Source organism: Erythrolamprus reginae, chromosome 6 (assembly GCF_031021105.1).
Source record: "Erythrolamprus reginae isolate rEryReg1 chromosome 6, rEryReg1.hap1, whole genome shotgun sequence".
NCBI lineage: Eukaryota > Metazoa > Chordata > Lepidosauria > Squamata > Dipsadidae > Erythrolamprus > Erythrolamprus reginae.
The window spans coordinates 96,199,653-96,224,679 of record NC_091955.1 but is presented as its reverse complement, the minus strand read 5'-3'; the positions used below and the strand labels follow the sequence as shown (position 1 = coordinate 96,224,679).

The window sequence follows — 25,027 nt, the reverse complement described above, 5'->3', positions numbered from 1 at the left end:
GATGAACTTGATTTGCCGCCCATCTCTTATCCAACAATGGTCTTCTACTGATTAATTTTATTTGTGGCTTAGTAAATTGAGGGGAGACAGCTGAATTGGTTACTTCTTTAGAATAGAATAGAATAGAGAATAGAATAGAAAATAGAATAAGAATCAGAATTAGAATAGAATCTTTATTGAGAATAGAATAGAATTAGAACAGAATCAGAATCAGAACAGAATCTAAACAGAATAGAATCGAATCAGGATTGAATAGAATAGGAAAGAATAATAGAAAATAAAATAAACTACAATAGGAATAGAATAGAAAATAGAGATAGGAATAGAGTAGAATGAAATAGAATAGGAATAGAAATAAAAATAGAACAGAACAACAGAATAGAAATAAGGAATAGAATAGAATTAAGAGAATAGAATAGAATAATAGAAAATACAATACAGCAGGAATAGAATAGAAAATAGGGATGGGGATATGGGTAGAATAGAATAGAAATAAAAATAGAAATAAAATAAAATAACTAAAATAGAACAGAACTACAATAGAAATAAGGGATGGAATGGAATAGAATGGAACAGAATAGAAATTAGAATGTAGAATAAAAAATAAGATAAAATAGAATAGAATGGAATGGAGTGGAATAGAATTCTTTATTGGCCATATGATTATTTATTTTATTTATTTATTTATTTATTTATTCTTTGTCCAATATACAATACATATGAAAGGGAATAGACATTAAGTGGTATATAAAAGATAGGAAGTGAAGAGGAAGAGAAGTAGGTGGGAAGGGAAGAATATATATGATAAAATGGAAAGGAAAAACAATTGGACAGGGGACGAAAGGCACATCAGTGCACTTATGTACGCCCCTTACTGGCCTCTTAGGAACCTGGAGAGGTCAATTGAGGAGAGTCTGAGGGAGAAGTGTTGGGGGTTGGGGGTTGACACTATTGAGTCCGGTAATGAGTTCCACGATTAGACACGCAAGGTATTTGTCTTCCATGCATAAGCTCTGATTGTGCATAAAAGCTATAACTGATAAATCATGATTATAGTCATCATAAGAAGACATACATCATGAAGCAAAGATAACACTAGGAATAATGCTAGGAAACTAAATAAAACAATATAAATTGTAAAGATACAAACAGTAAAGTTACAGTCCCTAAGTAGAAAAGGAGATAGCTTTCTTGCTAGTATCTTTATAATTTATATTGTTTAATTTAGTTTCCTCGTATGATTTATGTGGCTTTAATATCACTGCCTCTGGATTTCTAGACCCTTGAAATCATGCCTTTGAAAGCCTTTGGAATGGTATCTATCAACAATCTCAGCAACCTGTACATGTGTGGACTTCAATGCCCATAATTCCACAGATGGAGAATTGATGCAAACAGTACTCTGCTGCCATCTGGTGTCAGAAAGCAAGCATTGCAATATCCTTTGTGCCAGAGAAATAGGAGTGGCAGAGGGACAAAATAAATTTATTTGGTCGGATTTCTATGCTGCCCTTCTCTGCAAATCAGAAACAGCTCCGGGATGGATGTGGCCAATAGGAAACAAGCTTTTTCTTCTGAGGAACAGGGAATTCTGGGAGTTGGAGTGCATTTGATACTAGCTGAGGAATTCTGGGAGTTGAAGCCCGGACATTTGCAGAGATGGAGAAACCTGCTTTAGAAGGTCAAGCACAAAACACACCCAGACAAGGATTGAATTGTCATGGCTGCCATCTTGACCTTTTTGCCCAGACCCTGTGTCCCCCACCCCAACCAAACTCTCTATTGATTTGCACACCACTTTTATCAAGTAATGCACCATAATTGTTTGTTTATTTATTTATTTGTTTGTTTATTTATTTTGTCCAATACACAATGAATTTTAGTGTGTGTGTGTGTATATATATATACATATACACACACACACATAGTAAAATACATGATGAAGGTTATAGAGGAGATACGCATAGTAAAATATATCAATGAAAGAATAGAAGAGATATAGGAATAGAAGAAAGGTATAGGAGATATAGGAGAGCAATAGGACAGGGGACGGAAGGCACTCTAGTGCACTTGTACTCGCCCCTTACTGACCTCTTAGGAATCTGGAGAGGTCAGCCTATAAGGGTAAAGTGTTGGGGGTTTGGGGATGACACTTTGGAGTCCATAATTGTTTTGCACACCTGCCTGCTGTTGGCTTTGCACACTTGCAACCCTAAGAATTGAGGGTCAAATCAGAGGCCGTATGAAACAAGGGTCTCTCCTGGGACAAAATCCAACCAGGGGTCACCTGGCAGGCGAGCCCTTAATCTCTGCCTTAGGCCAGGCCCCCTCCCTGCTGGGCTCACTCCCTTGTAAAGCAAACTTCTATTCTGTACAAAACAAGTTTTTAAAAAAGAATAACAGAGTAACCGAGTTGGAAGGGACCTTGCAGGTCTTCAAGCAGGAGACTCTATAGTGCCCTGTTTCCCCGAAAACAAGACAGTGTCTTGTATTAATTTTTGCTCCCAAAGATGTGCTACGTCTTATTTTCAGGGGATGTCTTATTTTTTTTCAATGTAGAAGAATTCATATTTATTGCTGAACAAAAAAAATCAACATTTATTATATACTGTACAGTAGTTGTCACTCTCCTATGTCTTACTTTCGGGGGATGCCTTATATTAGGCAATTCTATGAAACCTCTCTTATGTCTTACTTTTGGGGGTGACTTATTTTTGGGAAAACAGAGACAAATGGATGTCCACTCTCTCTTGGAAATAGGTTATAATTTAATGCATGCATTTGCATCCAACACATTTACAGCAAAGCCACCTATCTCTAAATTGCCTGCTTCCAAAGAGAGATAACCCGAGGACACTCGCTGCTGATATGGCAAATTCACTATGGCCCTGTGGCTTTGGGAGATTTTAAAAATAGCACACACCCTGCCCTGTGATGGAAGCGTTCCTTCACACAGAGAGTGGTGTGTGTATGTGTGTGTGACGGGATGAAATAGAATAGGAATAGAAAAAGAGAGAAAGAGAAGAGAGAAGAGAAAGAGAGAAAGAGGCAGAAGAAAAGACAGGGAAAAGAGAGAGAGAAAGAAAGAGAAAGAGGGGGGAGAGAGAAAGAAAAGAAAAAGTGATAAAGAGACAGAGGAAAAGATAGGGGGGGAAAAAGATATTAAATCTAATATAATATTTGTTTACATTGTAACACTGTTATTATTATTGTTGTGAGCTGCCCCGAGTCTTCGGAGAGGGGCGGCATACAAATCTAATTAATAATAATAATAATAATAATAATAATTATTATTATTATTATTAAAAGAGAGTGCAAGAAAGAGAAAGAGACAGAGGAAAGAGAGGAAAAAATAAAGAGAAAAGCAAGGGAAAGAAAGAAAGAAAAAAAGGAAGAAAGAAAGAAAAGAGAAAGCAAGAAAGACAGAGGAAAAGATAGGAAAAGAAAAAGAAAGGGAGGGACAGAGAAAAGGAGAGAGAAAGAGAGGAAAGAGGAAGAGACAGAAAAAAAGAGGAAAAGAAAGAGAGTGAGAGAAAGAGAGAGGAAAGAGAAAGGGACAGAAGAAAAGATAGGAAAAGAAAGAGAGAGAGAAAATAAGAGAGAGAGAAAGAGAGGAAAGAGAAAGAGACAAAAGAAAAGAGACTTAAAAGAAAGATAGAGGAAAAGAGAGGGAGAAAAAGAAAGAAAAAGAGAAAGAGAAGAGAAAGAGAGGAAAGGAAAGGAAAATGTAGAAAGATAAAGAAATAGAAAGAGAGAGAGAGAGCGCGCAAGAGAGAAAAAGGAAGAGAGGAAAAGAAAGAAAGAAAGAAAAAGAGAGGGCGAGAGATGCTGAGCCAGGGGATTTCAGATTCAGAACATCTGTTTGTGTCACATGAGCCGGGTGGGAATTTTCCACTGGGAGGGGGGTGGGGAGAGAAAAAAAATCAAACCGTTAACCATTAACCAACCTGACGTGGTTGGAAAATCTTTTCTTGCACCAGCGAGCGATTTTCTCACTATTAATCAGGGCTGTCTTTCATTCAGAGGCCTTGGAAGTGTCAGCAGTGGACCGACAGCCCTGCAAAGCCTCCTTGCAGGGGTTTCTCAACCTCAGCCATTTAAAAAAACATGTTGGACTACAACTTCCAGAGTTCCCCAGCCAAACTTTTCAATGCATTGGACTACAACTCCCAGAATTCCTCGGGGATTAAGGCAGAAGTATTCAGACCCATGAGTGATTGATTAGGCGAATGTAGATGCTTGTGTTGAGATAAATGGGTTTCTTTTAAAAAAAGTTTTATAGTAATTTTTAATATTAGATTTCTATACATGTGTATTATACTGTGTGTATAAAGCCCCACATGGCACCGGACCAGATTATCTCAGGGACCGCCTTCTGCCGCACGAATCCCAGCGACCGGTGAGGTCCCACAGAGTTGGTCTCCTTAGGGTCCTGTCAACCAAACAATGTTGGCTGGTGGGACCTAGGGGAAGAGCCTTCTTTGTGTGTGGGGGGGGCGCCTTCTGGAATCAGCTCCCCTCGGAGATTCATACTGCCCCCCACCCTCCTCGTCTTCCGAAAAAGTTTAAAAACTCATCTTTGCCACCAGGCCTGGGGTTCCTTAGATCTTCCCCCCTGACCGATGAATGCTTTAGTTTGACTGTTGCATGAATGATATTGATAGTTTTAAATTAGAACTTTAAGATTGTTTTAAAGGTATAAATTAGATTGTTATTATTATTGTTTCCTGTTTTTTGTAAATGCTGTGAGCCGCCCCGAGTCCTCGGAGAGGGGCGGCATACAAATCCAATTAAATCTAAATCTAAATCTAATACTGTATTTATTATGTTATAAGTCACCCTGAGTCGTTTGAAAAGGGCAGCAGATAGATAGATAGATAGATAGATAGATAGATAGATAGATAGATAGATAGATAGATAGAGATAGAGAGAGAGACAGACAGACAGACAGACAGACAGACAGACATAGACGGATGGATGATTGATTGATAGATAGATAGATAGATAGATAGAAAGACATAGATAGATAGATAGATAGATAGATAGATAGATAGATAGATAGATAGATAGAGATAGACAGACAGACAGACAGACAGACAGACAGACAGACAGACAGACAGACAGACAGACAGACAGACAGACAGATTACCATACATGATTCAACCTGGAAATAAAGAAGAACTTTCTGACAGTGAGAGTGATCAGCCAGTGGAACAGCCTGCCAGCAGAGATTGTGAATGCCCCAACTCTCGACATATTCCAGAGGAGATTGGACGGCCATCTGGCTGGAGAGGTGTAGGATTTCCTCGTTAAGCAGGGGGTTGGACCTGCAAGGTCTCTTTCAACTCTAATTAAGTAAAAGTAAAATGTCTTTCCTGCTTGGCATACCATCTGATCAACGACCCGAGGCCTGACGGAAACATAGCTAATTCTTCCTCCTCCTCCTGTGAGATGAATTGAGATGGGAGAGTGACCGGCCCAAAGTTACCTGGCCAGATTTGGTGCCTAGGAAGGACTAGAATTCGTGATCTCCTGCTATCTACACAGGTGCCATAATCACTAAACCAAACTTCAACAGGGTAATACTAACTCAATGCGTGGCCCGCATTGTGATCACTTGATTGTGGTGACATTGCGACCTCTTTAAACACAAGCACCAAGTTATGACCACCGTTTATTTTCACAGCCGTTTTATCTTCAATCGCTTGAACGAATGGTCGTAACTCGAGGACCACCTGTATAGTAATGCTGGGTTTGCGTTGGCAAGGAATCCATCTCCGTCACAGTTTTGGGCAGAGAGAGAGAGAGAGAGACGCACCAGGGGCCCCTCCCTTCCCTCCCATCAAGGCAGCTGGTGTCTTTCCCCCGAACACCTGTCAGGTGAGTTGCAGGTGAGCATGTGTTTGTGTGTCTTTTCTGACAGGGGCTGTGAGAAAACGGACAGCTGGCCAATCGTGGATGGTCAAGGCAACGCGTGGCCGGGTCAGGCGGGTGTATAAAAAAAGCAACGGAAGAGAAGAGGTTCTCATTTGGCGCTCCGTTTGGTGACAATGAGGGTCCTGGTGGTCTTGGCAACTTTGCTGGCTGTGGCGTTTGCCACCGATACCTTTGTCGGGTAGGTAGACACCGGGCTTTGGATAGGAAAGGACACGGGGATTGGGGGAAGCGTTTGCCTGGCGCCGCTTTCGGACTCTCAGCAGCCTCGATCGCTGGGCAGTTTGACAATTTGGGGCGGTGGGGGGGGGGTAGCCCCTTCCCAAATTCCAAGCAGGACCCCTTCTATGCATGCTACATTTTTCTCTTCTGTCCTGGCTGCTTTTTATGAGGCACGGCAGAGCGCTACTTAACAAACCGCATCCCCGTTGGGTTTGGTGGCTTCAGAGCCTCAGATAGAAAGCCCCTACAGAGAGTGGTGAGGACAATGGAGATGCTGATGCCGTCTCCCAGTTCCTAGCTCTTAGGCCCAGACAACCATTATATTATTATATATTTATTTATTTTGTCCAATACACAATGAGGGTTTTAGTGGGTATATATACATGATGAAGGTTATAGAGGAGATACTCATACCGTGTTTCCCCGAAAGTAAGACAGTGTCTTACTTTCTTTTTACCCCCAAAAGCCCCACTACGTCTTACTTTTGGGGTATGTCTTACATCGCTGGCCGCTTGCAGCCGAGCCTCGGCAGGGGAAGAGGTGGTGGCGCCGCGGCGAGGCGAAGGCGAGGGGCGCGCGGGGAGCTGCCGGAAAGGAGGCGGGCGAAGGAGGGCGCAGCTCCGGCCGCTCGCCTCGGAGCTGGTCGGCCTCACTGGCCGCTTGCAGCTGAGCCTCGGCAGGGGAAGAGGCGGTGGCGCCGCGGCGAGGCGAAGGCGAGGGGCGCACGGGGAGTTTGGAAGCGACGTCATCGGGCTCCCCCCCCGGCAATACCCCCGTGTTTCCCCAAAAGTAAGACATATGTCTTACTTTCGGGGTACGGCTTATATTAGCCGACCCCCCTGAAACCCCCGATACGTCTTACTATCGGGGAAACACAGTAGTAAAATATATCTAAGAAAGAATAGAAGAGAAGATATAGTAATAGAACATATCAATGAAAGAATAGAAGAAGAGATATAGGAATAGAAGAAAGGTACAGGAGATATAGGAGAGCAATAGGACAGGGGACGGAAGGCACTCTAGTGCACTTGTACTCGGCCCTTACTGACCTCTTAGGAATCTGGAGAGGTCAACCGTAGATAATCTAAGGGTAAAGTGTTGAGGGTTTGGGGATGACACTATGGAGTCTGGTAATGAGTTCCAGGCTTCGACAACATTGTAGGGCTCTATCTTCAAAATGAAATTCAAGGATGAAAAAAGTCAGGTTCTACATTTAGGCAAGAAAAACAAAACTCATAGGTACAGTATATGTGGCACTTTGCTCAACAATAGTAATGGTGAGAGGGGTCTTGGAGTCCTAGTGGACAACCATTGAAATAGGAGCCAGCCGTGTGCAGCAGCTGCCAAAGAAGCCAACACAGTTCTAGGCTGCATCAACAGAGGGAGAGAATTAAGATCATGTGAAGGGTTAATGCCACTTTATAAGGCCTTGGTAAGGCCACACTTGGAATATGGTATTTAGTTTTGGTCGCCACGATGCAAAAAGGATGTTGAGGCTCTAGAAAGAGTGCAGAGAAGAGCAACAAAGATGATTAGGAGACTGGAGGCTAAAACATATGAAGAACGGTTGCAGGAACTGGGCATGGCTGGTTTAATGAAAAGAAGAACCAGGGGAGACACGATAGCAGTCTTCCAATATCTCAGGGGTTGAGATATTGGAAGCTATTCTCCAAAGCACTGACGGTAGAACAAGAAGCAATGGGTGGAAACTAAACAAGGAGAGAAGCAACTTGGAACTAAGGAGAAATTTCCTGACAGTCAGAACAGTTGATTAGTGGAACAGAAGTTGCCACCAGAAGTCGTGAATGCCCCAACACTGGAAGTTTTTTAGCAGATATTGGATAACCATCTGTCTGAAGTGATGTAGGGTTTCCTGCCTAAGCAGGGGGTTGGACTAGAAGACCTCCAAGGTCCCTTCCAACTCATTGTTATTGTTGTTATTATTATTGTTGTTGTTGTTGTTGTTATTATTATTATTATTATTAAAGTCCTGCTTCTGCATTTGCTACATCTGTTTTCAGAAATCTGTTTTTTTTGTTTGAATGTGTTTGTGGCTTCTCTGTCTGTCACCCCACACAAATTGAGGCAGGCGGATATGGAAGTGGGGGGAGCTGTCGCCCAAAAGATTTGCAGGGGGCCAGATTGACTTTTCCTAATCGGATGTAAAAATACGAAAGCCCACTCATTGAAGAGGGGGACCCGATGGGAGTCTTCCCATATTGGAGGGGCTGCCCCAGAGAGGAGGTGTGTGCGTGTCAAACTATTAAGTTTGGAAGGCCACACAAGGAACAATGGGTGGAAACTGATCAAGGAGACATTCAACCTGGAAATAAGGAGGAATTTTCTAACAGTGAAAATAATCAACTAATGGAACAGAAGTTGCCTTCGGAAGTTGTGGGAGTTTCATCACTGGAGGCTTTTATATATATATATATATATATATATATATATATATATATATATATATATATATATATATATATATATATATAATATTTATTGAAGATAAATAGGGGAAGGGATACATAAAGCAAAAGGACTATGCGAATATTAGTACAAATATGTATGAATTTAGAGTATGCAGTTATAAATCAAAATACACGCTTACATATATGGAAGAAAATAAGGCTAAAGAGAAAGAAAGAGATGAGAAAAGGGGGAAGGAAAGGAAAGAGGAAAATTTAAAGTAGAAAAAGAAGAAAGAATTCATATCTTCTCCGGGTCCCGTCAACTAAACAATGTCGGTTGGCGGGCCCCAGGGGAAGAGCCTTCTCTGTGGCGGCACCGACCCTATGGAACCAACTCCCCCCGGAGATTAGGATTGCCCCTACTCTTCCTGCCTTCCGTAAACTCCTTAAAACCCACCTTTGTCGTCAGGCATGGGGGAATTGAAACATCTCCCCCTGGGCATGTTTAATTTATATATGGTATGCGTGTGTGTATGTCTGTTAGTATATGGGGTCTCTTAAATCTTTAAACATTTTAAAAACTGTTGGATTATTTATGATTTGTTGTTACATGTTGTGAGCCGCCCCGAGTCTTCGGAGAGGGGCGGCATACAAATCGAATAAATAATAATAATAATAATAATAATAATAATAATAATAATATCTATAAGTTTATCAGATGTCATAAATAGTGTCAACTTATCTGTTGAGCCGATTACTCTACAGCTTTTAAGATCTTTACTATCAATATAGATGAAAGTTTTGAGTTAGAGTTTACGTTTTGTCGTTCTGAATTTGTTCCTCCTTTTATCAATAATTCATAATGTTATTTTATAGGTTTGTGAGATAATTGTTTGGGTTAAGGGTAAAAGGATCAGGATGGAGTTGTATGTTGTCGTTTATCCAGCCAGATGTACCATTTATTCCACACTTTATAGGACTCTGATTCCTCTTTGTCCTGTAGTTCAAGGGTCATTTTCACTGGAGGCTTTCAAGAAGAGACTGGACTGGCATTGGTCAGAAATAGTGTAGGGTCTCCTGCTTGGGCAGGGGTCAGACTAGATGACCTACAAGGTCCCCTCCAACTTTTGTTCTTGCATTCTGTTTCTGCAGACATCAGGTGCTCAGAATCAAGGCTGCTGATGAAGCTCAGGTGGAGAAGTTGAAGGAGCTGGAAGCTTTGGAGAATCTTCAGGTACTGATAAAACAAGAATCTTGCCTACCATTCCGGGTTCTTGGCCAGAATAACGAAATTATTCATTAATAAAGAAAAATAAAGTACAGTGGTACCTCTACCTATGGACGCCTCTACTTACGAACTTTTCTAGCTAAGAACTGGGTGTTCAAGGGTTTTTTGCCTCTTCTCAAGAACCATTTTCCACTTACAAATGAAAGCCCAGGCCTCCGAAACTGTAACCGGAAAAGGCAGGGAGAAGCCTCCGTGGGGCCTCTCTAGGAATCTCCTGGGAGAAAACAGGGTGGGAAAAGGTGGGAAGAAGCCTCCGTGGGGCCTCTCTTGGAATCTCCTGGGAGGAAACAGGGAGGGAAAAGGTGGGAAGAAGCCTCCATGGGGCCTCTCTAGGAATCTCCTGGGAGGAAACAGGGCCTCCACCTTCCCTGTGGTTTCCCCAATCACATGCTTTATTTGCTTTTACATTGATTCCTATGGGGAAAATTGCTTCTTCTTACAAATTTTTCTACTTAAGAACCTGGTCACTGAACGAATTAAATTCATAAATAGAGGGACCACTGTAATAGGAAATTGCTTTGTGGAACTATGTAGGGATGTGTTTCCAAAGTTCATATCTGCTGAATAATATAACTCTGAATTGGCGACAGGAAAGGCATCCTGCCCTTAAACACTCAGCTCTATTCAGTTGTCCCATAAGGGAGCATTAAAAGATGATTATGATACATGTCAATAACGTTCTATTTCATTCTCATTTTGATGCCTAGCTGGATTTCTGGCGGGCTCCGGCCCATCCCGACCTCCCCACAGATGTCCGTGTGCCCTTCTTCAGCCTTCAAGGGGTCAAGATCTTCCTGGAGAGCAATGGCATCCAGTACTCCACCATGATCAACAATGTCCAGGTGAGTGCTCTGACCACAGGTGGACGGGTTGGTCCTGGAAGGAACCATGCTTGTAGATCTCTTTTTTTAAAAAAAAACTTTTTTGTTAATTTACATAAATAAATGCAATAACAATACAAGTGACAATACAAAACACATGCAGGGGGAAAAAAGAAAATAAAAGAAAAAAAGACAAAGGATATACAAACAACAATAAAAAACGGGCGGATACACGACCGATCTGTATTGAGAATATGAACTATATATATTCTCTATAGCCAGTTACACTATAGCTTAATAATCTAAATTATGAATAAATGAAAGAGAAGAGAGAATGTGAAAAAAAGAAAAGATTTAAGTAAATAAGCTTAATTTTTATATATATATATATCTATATCTCATTTATAGAATTGACTTTGACACCATATAATTATCTTTTGGAGCGTTCAGAGAAGTTTCCTAAAGCCCCGGAGTGCAAAAAACAGCACAACAGAGGAAACCGGAAGTCCATTTTCTGAACTTCCTGTTTTCCCGTTGGATGGTTTTTCGCACTTGGGGGCTTCATGAAGCTTCCCAGAAGCGTCTGGAGGACAAAACGGCCTTCCGCAAGGCCGAAAATCAGTTGGCCAGCACATGTATGTGCGCTGGAGCTGACACAGAGCAACCTCTTGCGTGCGCTCCGATATGGCTCCGTCTGCCACCGGTGGCACGCCTGACATAGGTTCGCCATCACGGTTTTTTAGACGGATTGACAGGAGAAGGGATTTGATAAATTGATTGCAACCCGCAGCGCAGAAGGATGGAGTGGGATTCCTCCTGAGTGGGGAACACAGAGGAGAGAAGAACCCTCCGTTCGACTGATTTTTGTGATTGTCCTCATTGTCTCCTTCAGAAACTGATTGATGAAGAGAGGAATCACATGATGCGCCAACGTCAACTCCCGGAATTGACACTCAACAATTTTAACTTTGGTGCTTACCACGACTTGGATACCGTAAGTACAATTAAGGCCCCCGGGCTGATTAAGGCTCTGCCCATTTTACAATCAGACAACTCTAATGGAAGTTACAACTCTAGAAGTTGTAGTAGACAACTCTAATTAGAAGTTACATAAATTAATTATATTAAATAAATTGACTCCTAAGTGTAAACCCCATTTTGGCGTCTTCTCTTTGCTTGCTAGATCTACAGCTTCATGGACCTCTTGGTGCGTGCGAAACCCCTTCTGGTCAGCAAACTCCAGATTGGCCAGACAACGGAAGGACGCCCAATCTACGTCTTGAAGGTAAGTCTTCCTTCGTTTCTTTCTTCTTTTTCTCCTTCTTCTTCCTCTTCTTCCTCCTCCTCTTCTTCTCCTTCTTCCTCTTCTTCTCCTCCTCCTCCTTCCTCTTCTCCCTTCTTTCTCCTCCTCCCTTCTTTCTCCTCTTCCTCCTCCTCCTTCTTCTCTTTCTCCTTCCTTTTCTCCCTTCTTTCTCCTCTTCCCTTCTTTCTCCTCTTCCTCCTACTCCTTCTTCTCTTTCACTTTCCTCTTCTCCCTTCTTTCTCCTCCCCCCTTCTTTCTCCTCTTCCTCCTCCTCCTCCTCCTTCTCTTTCTCCTTCCTCTTCTCCCTTCTTTCTCCTCCTCCCTTCTTTCTCCTCTTCCTCCTACTCCTTCTTCTCTTTCTCCTTCCTTTTCTCCCTTCTTTCTCCTCCTCCCTTCTTTCTCCTCTTCCTCCTACTCCTTCTTCTTCTCTTTCTCCTTCCTCTTCTCCCTTCTTTCTCCTCCTCCTTTCTTCCTCCTCCTTGTCCTCCCCTGCCTTCTCCTTCCTCTTCTCCTCCCTTCTTTCTCATCCCTCCTTCCTCCTCCTCTCCTCCTCCTCCTTCCTCTTTTCCTCCCTTCTTCCTCCTCCTCCTTCCTTCCTCCTCCTCCTCCTCACTCCCTTCTAACACTGATGATGTTGCTTAATTGGGTCATGAAACGTTTACAAGTCGCAAGGCAAGACGGTTGCTTGGATTGAAGGCCTCTGTTTGTTCTTTGCTTGGCACAGTTTAGCACGGGGGGAACCAACCGGCCAGCGATCTGGATTGATACCGGCATCCACTCCCGCGAGTGGGTCACTCAAGCCAGCGGAATTTGGTTTGCACAGAAGGTAACAGCCTCAAATATTCTGTAGACAGGAGAGGGGTAAGGAAAACCATCGTATTTATAATGCGCTTAAAAAAACATAACATATACATAACAATATAAGACAATATAGATGGATAACAACAACAAAAAAATGAAATTAATCCAAGTAATCATGATGTATGTATTTAGAATGTATATTGATTATTCCCTTGTTTTCCCCTCTATTAATTCTCCAATATCTATTTAAGTTTGAATTGATTTAGAACTTGTCCATCCTACTTTCTAGCCTTTAATCTTGGTTTTCCTCTCCATCCAATTATATCATTTATTCCAGGTTTGAAAATAATCTGTATCCAATTTGTCCTTTAACGTCAGTTTATCTATCTCTGCACAAATTAAAATTTTAAATAAGATTTCTTCTTCTGTAGTGGCATCTTTATTTTTCCAGTTCTGGGCATAGGCTATTCTTGCCGCAGTAAAAATATGTAACATTAAGTATACTTTATTTTTCTCATATTTGTTAGTTTTCCTAACAAAAATAATGTGGGTCTCAGATTGGATTTCATCTCAAAGATCTCTTCCAGATGTTGTCTAATTTCCCCCCAATAATCCCTTGCTTTGTGGCATTCCCACCACATATGGTAATAGGTTCCAATAGTCTTTTGGCATTTCCAACACGTTCCTGGTGGGAATGGGACATTTAGCCTCCACCAGTTGGATGAAGCTCTTTCCTCCGCAGCAGCTGATCGGCCGCTGCCTTCACTCCCTTGCCCAAAGGCCCCTAGCGCTTGGCCCCAGCCCTTTGGCCACAGAAATCCAAATTCAGCCACAGCCTTTTGGCCACATGGGACACTTACCACCATCCAATCAGAACGGTTGTTACAAAATGCTACTTTTGGAAGGAAAGAATGGGACAGTTTGCTCTTTCATACACAAACACACACATTGAATGATAGAGATGGAAGGGACCTAGGTGGCCATCTAGTCTGACCCCCTTCTCATTCAGGAGACTTACAGAATGATAGAGAGGGAAGGGACCTTGGTGGCCATCTAGTCTGACCTGACCCACCTTCTCATTCAGGAGACTTACAGAATGATAGAGAGGAAAGGGAACTCAGTGGCCATCTAGTCTGACCCACTTTCTCATTCAGGAGTCTTACAGAGTGATAGAGAGGGAAGGGACCTCGGTGAACCCTTCCTGATACGTTTTGATTCATTTTAGCCAATTTTACTGGCTAATAAAATGCCATAATGCTGTAAACACGCTGCTAATGCACCTCTGTGGATGCCACTAAACCTCTTTCGATCCTCTTTAGATCTTTGAAGACCACGGGAAGGATCCTTCTCTCACGTCCATCCTGAACCAGTTCGACATCTTTTTAGAGATCGTCACCAATCCTGACGGTTATGCCTTCACACACACCAAGGTATCTCTTCGTGGTGGCGAGACATCGGTGGCAAACGTGAGGTGCAACAGGAATATGATTTAGGTTCCGATTCCTTCTGACGTTCTTTGGAGCTGTGTTGGCGCGGTGGTGAGAATGAAGTATTGCAGGCTGACTCTGCCCACTGTCAGCAGTTCGATCCTGACCGGGTCAAGGTCAACTCAGCCTTCCATCCTTCCGAGGTCGATAAAATGAGGACCCAGATAGTTGGGGGCAGGAGGCTGGCTCTGTAAACCGCTTAGAGAGGGCTGGAAAACACTGTGAAGCAGTATACGAGGGTCGCCCAGGAAGTAATGCACCACATTTTTTTTCTTCAACAATTATTTATTAAACACATTGAAACTTACACACAAGAAAGAATGATGTTTCTTCTACACTCCCTATTTTTCCACATAATCTCTGTCCCGTTCTATGACCTTCCTCCAGCGAGACACCAGGGCGTGTATGCCCTGTCGGTACCACTCCTGGTGCTGGTCACGAAGCCATTTCTCCACTGCAATGGCCGCCCCCTCTGTGCCCAGCGACTAACCGTACTTCTGTCGACTGCAGGTTCTCCATCAACTGTACACAAACATTTGCGAATGTTTCCAACAGTTTCTCCGCAGTGAGAAATTCAGTGACGACACGCTGCTTGTAATGTCCATCACTTACAGACGCCATTACGAAACACGGCTGCAGCTACACTATCTGTCTGAAGAAACACAAAATCTACACACGCACTCCTGACAATTCAAATCATGTATATCTAAAGTTTCGCATTCGTACCACTATTGTAGGTTGAGAAAAAAATGTGGTGCATTACTTTCTGGGAGACCCTCTTATAAGTCTAAGTGATATTGCTAAGTGCTAAGGAAGGAAGGGAGAGAGGGAGGGAGGGAAGAAGGAAAGGAAAGACCATGGTTGCACAATGGTTAGAATACAGTATTGCAGGCTAACTCTGCCCACTGCCAGCAGTTCGATCCTGACCGGCTAAAGTTTATTCAGTCTTCCGTCCTTCCGAGATTGGTGAAATGAGAACGCAGATTGTTGGAGCCAAGAGGCTGACTCTGTAAACTGCTTACAGTGGGCTGGAAAGGACTGCAAAGCGGTATATAAGTCTAAATGATATTGCTCAGTGGGAAGGAAGGAAGGAAGGAAGGAAAGAAAGAAGAAGAAAGAAAGAAAGAAAGAGAAAGAAAGAAAGATAAAGAAAGAGAGAAAGAAAGAAAGAAAGAGAGAAAGAAAGAGAGAAAGAAAGAGAAATAAAGAAAGAAAGAGAGAAAGAGAGAAAGAAAGAAAGAAAGAAAGAAAGAAATGGTGGAACAGTGGTTAGAGTACAGTAGTGCAGGCTAACTCTACCCACTGGCAGCAGTTCGATCCTGACCAGCTCAAGGTTGCCTCAGCCTTCCATCCTTAAAATGAAGTCCCAGATTATTGGGGCAATAGGCTGACAGTTTAGGGAGAGTTGTAAAGCACTGTGAAGCAGTATATACCATATTTTTGGAGTATAAGACACACCGAAGTATAAGGCGCACCTTAGTTTTGGGGGAGGAAAATAGGGAAAAGAATCTTTTTACCAGGGGTTCATCTGGCTAGCGTCCTTAGTCTGGTCAGCTTCAACACATTTTATCCCCTGGTGAGGGCTTAAAAAAAACTTTATTTGGAGAGAGTAGCAATGAAAGAGCTTGCAAGCCAGTAAGAGCTGGGAACCTCATCAGCACCTGAAAAGAACCATTGGGAGCAAGTAGAGCTATGAAAAAAAATCCCGCAAAGATTTAGGGCTTGGAAAACATTCTTCGCAGAGAGTAATGAAAGAGCTTGCAAGCGGGTAAGAGCTGGCAACACAATTAGCACCTGGTTAGGGCTGGAAAGAAGTTTATTCGGAGCAAGTTAGAGCAATGGAAAAACCCCTGCAAAGACTTAGGGCTTGGAAAACATTCCTGGCAGAGAGAAACAGTGAAAGAGCCTGCAAGGGAAGAGCTGGGAAGAGCAGCTAGTTAGGGATGAAAAAAAGAGCTACATTCAGAGTATAAGACGCACCCAAATTATCAGCCTCTTTTAGGGCGGAAAAAGGTGCGTTTTATACCCCCCAAAATATGGTAAGTGATATTGATGGCCATTTCTGATTTCCAGAACCGTATGTGGCGTAAGACCCGATCGAAGATACAAGGATCAACTTGCATCGGAGTCGACCCCAACCGGAATTGGGCAGCAGGCTTTGGAGGTAAAATATTGATTTGCATTGGCAGTTCTGTGTTAGCAAAAACTTCAGAAGAGAAGGATTTAGGGGTCATGATTTCTGACAGTCTCAAAATGGGTGAACAGTGCGGTCAGGCGGTAGCAAAAGCAAGTAGGATGCTTCGCTGCATAGCTAGAGGTATAACAAGCAGGAAGAGGGAGACTGTGATCCCCTTATATAGAGCGCTGGTGAGACCCCATTTGGAATACTGTGTTCAGTTCTGGAGACCTCACCTACAAAAAGATATTGACAAAATTGAACGGGTCCAAAGACGGGCTACAAGAAAGGTGGAAGGTCTTAAGCATAAAACGTATCAGGGAAGACTTCATGAACTCCATCTGTAGAGTCTGGAGGACAGAAGGGAAAGGGGGGACACGATCGAAACATTTAAATATGTCTCCCCCACATCCACAGTCCTTGGGGCAGGAGCTGGGCCAGAGCTAACCACAACAGTGTAGGGACTCCTGCTAGAGCGGGGGGCTGGACTAGATGACCTACAAGGTCCCTTCCAACTCTAATGATCTGTAAATCTCTAACCTGTAAGTGCACTTGGTTGTCCTTTGCGTGCAGGAACTGGCTCCAGTGGAAATCCATGCTCGGAAACCTACCGCGGACCGTTTGCGGAGTCTGAACCGGAAGTGAAAGCCATTGTGGATTTTGTGCGGCAACACGGCAACATCAAGGGTTTCATCTCCATCCACAGTTACTCTCAGATGCTCCTCTTTCCTTACGGTTACACCAAGGAGCAAGCAGCAGATCACCTGGAGCTGGTAAGCCTCCGCGGAAGAACCATCCGACAATTCACATGTTTAAAAAATAATAATGTTCCCTTCTAGTTTTGTTTGATTTGGTTGTTTTTTTTTGTATTTTAATCTTTTGAATACAATTATTTTTTTATTATTTGGACTTGCATGCTTATAAATAAATAAAATACATGCATATAAGTAAATTTCGGAAGAGAAGGATTTAGGGGTAGTGATTTCTGATAGTCTCCAAATGGGTGAACAGGGAAAGCGAGTTGAATGCTTGGCTGCATAGTTAGAGGTCTAACAAGCAGGAAGAGGGAGATTGTGATCCTGCTGTATAGAGTGCTGGTGAAACTCCATTTGGAATAATACTGTGTCCAGTTCTGGAGACCTCACCTACAAAAAGAGATGGATCAAATGGAACAGGTCCAAAGACAGGTTTAAAAAAGGGTGGAAGGTCTTAAGCATAAAACCTCTCAGGAAAGACTTCATGAACTCAATCTGTATAGTCTGGAGGACATAAGACATCATTGAAACATTTAAATATGTTAAAGGGTTAAATAAGGTTCAGGGGGGAAGTGTTTTTAATAGGAAAGTGAACACAAGAACAAGGGGACACAATCTGAGGTTAGTTGGGGGAAAGATCAGAAACATGAGAAAATATTTGACTGAAAGAGTAATAGATGCTTGGAATCAACTTCCAGCAGACGTGGTAGGTAAATCCACAGCCACTGAATTGAAACATGGCTGGGATAAACAGATCCATCCTAAGATAAAATACAGGAAATAGTGTAAGGGCACACTAGATGGACCATGAGGTCTTTTTCTGCCATCAATCTTCTAGGTTTCTATGTACATATAATTTTATTCAAAAGATTAAAATCTAGAGAATATTTATAGCCTTGTGGGGTTGACCGGAGGGGTGTTATCTGAGCTTGGTAGTTTTCTTGCAGATGTTTCATGACCCAAGTAGGTAACTTCATCAGTGACAATAAGGAGTGTGGTTTGTTGTCGCAGCCGTGCAACTATAATGATTCGCTTAACAACGGTGGGCAAAAAGGTGGGGAGAAAAATCACTGAATAAATGTTTCGCTTAGCCACAGAAATGTCGGGCTCCATTGCGGTTGTAAGTCGAGAATGACCCTTGACCCTTGATGGAAATGACCTGCTCTAGCCTAGAGGGGGAGCTCTTACCTCACAATCAGAAGGTTTGTAGAGGCAGGGTCTTGTGTTCGGGCAGTGAGTTGGACTAGATGACCTGCAAGGTCCCTTCCAATTCTGTGAATCTGTTTTTAAAAAATGGCCTGTAGAACGCTGAGACAATCCAACAGGCCATCTTAATTTCTTATTTATTTATTTATTCATTTGTCCAATACACAATATATATGGAAAGAATAGACATGAAGTAATATATATAAAGATAATATGTAAAAATAGAGAAGATATATGAAAGGAAAAAAAAAATGATATATGAGATAAAGGAAAGACAATGGGACAGGGGACGAAAGGCACACTAGTGCACTTATGTACGCCCCTTACTGACCTCTTAGGAACCTGGAGGTCAATCGTGGATAGTTTAAGGGAGAAATGTTGAGGGCTAGGGGATGACACTATTGAGTCCGGCAATGAGTTCCACGCTTCGACAACTCGATTGTTAAAGTCATATTTTTTACAGTCAAGTTTGGAGCGGTTAATATTAAGTTTGAATCTGTTGCGTGCTCTTGTGTTATTGCGGTTGAAGCTGAAGTAGTCATTGACCGGTAGGACGTTGCAGCCTATGATCTTGTGGCAATACTTAAATCGTGTTTTAGGCACTGTAGTTCTAAGATTTCAAGGCCCAGGATTGTTAGTCTATTTTCGTAGGGTATTCTGTTTCGAGTGGAGGAGTGAAGGGCTCTTCTGGTGAAATATCTTTGGACGTTTTCAAGGGTGCTGATGTCCGAGATGTGGTATGGGTATGTCTTCTCCCCAAGACTTTATGTGTCAGCTGCTCATCCCTAAATGAAGCCCTCCCTCCCCAATCCCCCCCCCTTCTAAACATCACCCTCCACCCTTACTCTTCTCCTTCGTTCTCTTCCCAGGATTCCCTGGCTAAAAAGGCCGTTGACGCTCTGGAATCTCTCCACGGAACCAAGTACAGATATGGCAGCATCATCACCACCATCTGTAAGTGACCAAAATGAGAAATAATGCTGTCTATCATTGTTCCCTTTTGTGGCTATTTGAAAAATGTGACTTCAGCGACTGAAAAAATAGTCCAAGCAGCTATTTGAAAACTTATCTTGGGCGGTAAGCCACTCCCACCCAGTCACATGACCTTTAAGCCACCACCCCCGTCACATGATTGGTCCCGGTGAAACAAAATGGTCCTCTCCACACTCACCTTAGTAGTTTACACACAGCACACGTGGTCTGCTCTGTTAGTGTTGGCGAGACAGGTCCTGATCTGGGGTCCTTAATGTTTTCTGAACTTGGTGGTTTTCTTCCAGGGGTTTTGCTACCTAACTAGGTAACACCATCAGTGATAGAAGGGAGTTGGGTTGACAGAAAGGAGGAGGAGGACGACTGTGGAGTCTTTGCTGCTTTCTTAGCTTGGTTGTTTTCTTGATCACGTTACATTGCCCAACTACCGCTAGGTAAAAACATTGGCACCAGAAGAGTAGGCTTTATGGAGTAGAGAAGGGGAGGAAGGAGGAGAAGGGGAAGAGGAGGAAGAGCTATTGTGAGTTCCTTGGTGCCAAGTTTGCAGACGTTTCACTACCTAACTAGGTGACATCATCGTAAGGGAGAGGGGTGGTTGTAAGAGAGAAAGATTGTGGAATCCGTAGTGCTTGATTGCTTTCCTGCAGACGTTTCGTGACCCAGCTAGGTAACGTCATCAGTAGTGCTTGAAGGGAGGGGGGGGTTACGGGTGTTTTAGTCCTCCACGAGACGGTTTTCACGAGCTCGCCTTCTTTTGCGTCCCCTTTTTCCTGCCTCTAGACAAAGCCGATGGAGGCACGATTGACTGGACCTACGACCAGGGCGTTAAATACTCCTACACCTTCGAGTTGAGAGACAACGGCCGATACGGGTTCCTGCTCCCGGCGAACCAGATCATCCCGACGGCAGAGGAGACATGGCTTGCCCTGATGGTCATCATGGAGCACACGCGGGACCACCCCTATTAAGCCGGAGGGGACGGGGTTATGGCGATGGCCTTTTCCCACGCTGCCTTCTGCCCGTGTCCGACTCTCACCCCGGCTCCTACCGCATTTCTGTTGTTAGCTGTAGTGTGGCAGCACCTGGGGATGGAGTCCAAGGAAGGACCAACCTGCCGCCCCTATTTAGTCACAAGCGAATTAAATCAAACCTCCCCTTGAATCCCACCGGCCCTTAAGATCTAACTGCTGGCGGGTGACGAGAAGATTCCTGCGTCTTGGGTTTTCAGCAATAAAGCAGTTTTAATTGGACCAGTGTGTGAGGACTGCACTGTCTGGATCAATCAATTAGAAAGCAAACCCACACACGCCAGGGATATTGATCGAGGCAAAAAGATTACTATTTACACAAAATCCAGCAAGAAATAAGTGAACTCTAAGGCAGTTCAGGCTGACAACGTTCCGTCTAAAGAGCATAGATAACAGTCCGGGATGCAGGCCAGCTAGAGGCATAAATCTTCCATAATGAGGTGTTTCTGGTATTTATCACTTCTCTCAATGTTCAGGGATTACATAGAAACCTAGAAGATTGACGGCAGGAAAAGACCTCCTGGTCCATCTAGTCTGCCCTTATACTATTTCCTGTATTTTATCTTAGGATGGATGGATGTTTATCCCAGGCATATTTAAATTCAGTGACTGTGGATTGACCAACCACATGTGCGGGAAGTTTGTTCCAAGCATCTACAACTTTCAGTCAAATAATATTTTCTCACGTTACTTCTGACCTTTCCTCCAACTGACCTCAGATTGTGCCCCCTTGTTCTTGGGGTCACTTTCCTATTAAAAACACTTCCCTCTCCTGAACCTTATTTAACTTTTTAACATGACCTCCTGACCTCTTTTTACGACCATTTGCAGCATCCTAGCCAGCTGACTCATTTTATGACTTTTTTTTTTTTGCTGAAAATTGACATTTGCTTTCCGTTTTCAGCAGAAGCTGCTCAGGATAAGTGAGTCCGCTTAATGATTGGCGTCTTTGCTTAACAACCCTAGTGGTTACCTTCGGACAGCTGTGTTCATTTAACAACTGCTGCAAACATGGTCATAAGACTGCATCGGTCCCTTGGGTGATTCGCTTCATGGCCATTGTGACTACCATAAACTGAGGACTACCTGCATAGGGCTGTCTCCATTTTTATTTTGAGGCTGAGTTTAAGGGTCGAATCTTTCTTTTGGAAAAATATCCCATCTTTAGAACAGTTTTTTCAGCTTGTTGGGCAACTTTTAAAGACCTGTAGACTTCCAGAATTCCTCAGCCAGCATGGCTGCCTCAAGAATTCTGGGAGTTGAAGTCCATAGTTTAGTTTAGTTTATTGGATTTATATGCTGCACCTCTCCGAGGACTCAGGGCAGGTAACAACATATAAAAAAGACAATATACTGTATATTGAAATCCAAATAATTAAAATTTACTTACAACTAAAAAAACTAAAGAACCAATTAAAATACATACATAACCATTCAATCAACAATCCCACTATACATTCATCGGCTGGGGGAAGAATCTAATAACCCCAAGCTTGGCGACATAAGTGAATCTTAAGACTCTTGCGAAAGACGAGGAGGGTGGGGGCAGTGCGACTCTCCAGGGGAGAGCTGATTCCAGAGGGCTGGGCCCCCCATAGAGAAGGCTCTTCCCCTAGGCCCCAACAAGTGAACATTGTCTAGTTGATGGGACCTGGAGAAGGCCGACTCTGTGGGCCCTAACCGGTTGCTGGGATTCGTGCAGCAGAAGGCAGTCCCAGAGGTAATCTGGTCCGATGTCATGTAAGGCTTTATAGGTCATAACCAACACTTTGAATTGAGTCTGGAAACCAATTGGCAGCCAGTGCAGACCATGGAGTATTGGAGAGATATGGGCATATCTTGGTAGGCCCATAATAGCTCGCACGGCCCCATGTAGAGAGCATTGCAGTAGTCGAACCTCGGGGTGATAAGGGCCTGAGTGACTGTGAGTAGAGACTCCCTTGTCCAGGTCGGGCATTAGCATCTTGTCTGGGGAAACTGGATGAATCTGCTTGAAAATAAAACCACACCGTTCTGTTATTTATTAAAAGGCAAACCTTATAAAAGGCAAGCCAGTCAGAGCACAACAATGGAAGCGCTAAGGAGCAGCGGCCATAATTGATTTAATAAGTAAAGCATACAAAATCCACTGAGCAGGTCTGATTCCTTGACCTTCTTCGGGGACGGCATCCGTCCTTCTGCTACGCCAGGTGGTTCAGTCCTCTGAGCAAACTTCAGGCACGGAAACACAGCGTCCTGCCCATTTGTCACACCGCAGAGCAGGCTGAGTTCTATAAAAAGGTTCCAGATACGAGCCCCTAATGCTTGACGCTTCTGGAGAGACTGTGAGTCTTCGGTGTTCAATGTTCTTTTCAAACCTCTGTAGAAGTTCCAGTGACTCAGATAAAGCCGCAAGCCCAGAATGAAGGCAGGCATTTTTCTGTATTGATTTCAACCACTCTCTTATTTCTGCCCCCACTAAGAAATTGTGGGAAGGAAAAAATATCACCGGCCGAGGGTGAAGAGCTGTTTGCTTCTGCTTACAAAGCAAGAGAGGAGTACGCAACAGTTCCGATCACATTTTCTCTGTTTTCCCAACAATCCAGAGTTTTGAGGGGTCATTTTCCTTGCATTGCTAACCTGTAGCTTGACTACCGCTGCTTTCAGGACCTATCAAGGGATGGTTACACCTGCGCTAGCAATTTACATTAAATAACACACATTAAAAAAAGAAAAAAAAAGAAACACAGGCACACCAAAACTCTGAGAAGAAAATACACACGGATTCTAATTCACCTGAACAATTTACAGAAGTGGATTGAGTACATTTAAAAAACAAGAAGGAAGCAGAACCAAACACGGCATCAAACTGCAAAAACCTGGTGGTAATAAAGACACATTTACACAAACCTTGACTCAAACTGCCAAGAAATTGCTACCGGGTCAGGGTGGAAGGACGGTGGGATCAGGAAGCTGGATTCAGGAAGAGCAATTGTGAGGCTGGGTGGAGACATCCTTGAAGTCTCAACCTCACGGCTTGTAGTGACTTATCCTGCAAAGGAGCCGGCCACAGCCCGGAAAGCCCCGATTTGGGATGCCATTACAGCCAGCTGGTTCATCTATTCATGAAGCATTTGCTCCGGGTCCTAATTCAAATAACCGAATGGATAAGTGTGTAGCAAGAAACAGGCAATAATTTATAGGTGGTGTCTCTAAGCAGCGACCTGTTTATAACTGAAAAGCAAATGTCTCTGTAGCTAAAAAGTATAAAATCACACAAACAAGCGGTGTTGGGGGTCTGCGAATCAAGGGAACACAGCACAAAATCAGGAACATGGTCCCCCAAAAAACCCTCAGTGACACACAAAACAAAACCCCGCAAACCTTCTTCAGTCTTTTAAAAACCACACGATTAAGTTAATATAAAAATAGACATCTTACACAAATCTGTACACAGGGACGCTTATCGGCGTTGGAGGCGATGAGGGAAGATAAATAGAGAGGTGAAAAGCCTTAGTACTTTTTAAATATACTTGATCTGGGCATCGCCGAAAGGCTGTTGTTCTCCAAGGAAGGCAAAGACTGCCCTTGTGGGAAGTAGGGTGATATAGGGCAGTGTTTCCCAACCTTGGCAACTTGAAGATATTTGGATTTCAACTCCCAGAATTCCCCAGCCGGCGTCAAGTTGCCAAGGTTGGGAAACACTGATATAGGGCTGGTAGAGGTTCCTTTTTGAATTTGGGGGCTTTCCAATGATTTGTCTCCGGATCTGCTTTAAAAGATCCTGGAGTGCTTCCTCAACCATGGCAGCTTCAAAGTGTGTGGATTTTAAGTCCCAGAATTCTCCAGCTAGAATTCTGGGAGTTGAAGTCCGCACATCTTAAAGCTGCCAAGGTTGGGGGGGACCCCCCCCCCCCCCAGTATCCTGGAGAATCAAATGCAGAGAGCACCTGGCTCAGGTGGGAGGCAGAGATTGCCCAGGATATCCAATTTTTATATATTTTTATCTCCAAAGAATCTATTTGGACCATCACACAGGGAAACTCTTAACCCAGGAAAAAAAATCTCTCCGGTGGGAAGTTAAAGCCCTCCATTTTGACCTCTAAGCCAGGAGGCTTCAAACTTGGCGACTTTTAAGACTTGTGGACTTCGACGCCCAGAATTCCTATGGTTGGCTGGGGAATTCTGGGAGTTGGAACCCACAAATCTTAAAAGTGGCCATTTTTGGGGACCAGGAGTGAAATGCTACTGGTTTGGAGAACTGATAGTAGCCCGGACATCGCCATTTTCTTGTTTTTGCATGCGCAGAGGGTGAAAATGCACACATTTCTGAACCGGTACGGAAGGTAAGTAGATTTCGCCACTGTTGGGGACTCCTGCTCTAAGCTCCAGAGGGGGTTAAGCAAAGGGAATGAATCCAGCAACAAATGCAAGCGGGGGGGGGGGGGGGTGCCAGCTTCTAGGCTAGGGGTGAAAACAGTGCAATATGGAAAGAGCTCAGCTGAGCAGGCGGAGAGCAAAGGCAGTATGAAGAGAGTATCTAAATTGCAGCATGACGATGCCTTTGAGTGGCCTCTGGAGCAGACACAGCCCTAAACACTGAGGATCGAGATTCTGAGCCCCCAAAGC

At 43.4% G+C, this 25,027-nt stretch overlaps 1 protein-coding gene across 9 annotated transcripts; it reads left to right on the top strand.

The window, feature by feature from the left end:
• The first annotated feature begins 4,039 nt into the window (after positions 1-4,039).
• CPA1 (carboxypeptidase A1) lies at positions 4,040-20,641 on the top strand. 9 transcript variants are annotated; one of them, XM_070754902.1, is made up of 13 exons: positions 5,122-5,547; positions 5,687-5,742; positions 5,924-6,115; positions 9,717-9,798; positions 10,560-10,694; positions 11,566-11,667; positions 11,857-11,958; positions 12,701-12,802; positions 14,097-14,207; positions 16,338-16,428; positions 17,014-17,213; positions 19,271-19,355; positions 20,172-20,641. In XM_070754902.1, exons 3-13 carry the CDS (start codon positions 6,051-6,053, stop codon positions 20,357-20,359), a joined length of 1,263 nt encoding a protein of 420 aa, XP_070611003.1. In that variant the 5' UTR covers positions 5,122-5,547; positions 5,687-5,742; positions 5,924-6,050; the 3' UTR covers positions 20,360-20,641. The 9 variants fall into 9 exon arrangements, with proteins under 9 accessions (XP_070611006.1, XP_070611007.1, XP_070611003.1 ...); XM_070754903.1 differs by having other exon boundaries at positions 5,122-5,579; XM_070754905.1 differs by lacking the exons at positions 5,122-5,547; positions 5,687-5,742 and adding an exon at positions 4,040-4,197.
• The last annotated feature ends 4,386 nt before the right edge of the window (positions 20,642-25,027 follow it).

What these genes read in the sequence shown, in the direction of transcription:
- CPA1 (XM_070754905.1), top strand. Translation starts at nt 6,051, where the DNA reads ATGAGGGTCCTGGTGGTCTTGGCAACTTTGCTGGCTGTGGCGTTTGCC. An exon ending in AAGCTTTGGAGAATCTTCAG is followed by an intron (nt 9,799 to 10,559) that starts GTACTGATAAAA and finishes TTTGATGCCTAG; the next exon opens with CTGGATTTCTGGCGGGCTCC. An exon ending in GAATTTGGTTTGCACAGAAG is followed by an intron (nt 12,803 to 14,096) that starts GTAACAGCCTCA and finishes GATCCTCTTTAG; the next exon opens with ATCTTTGAAGACCACGGGAA.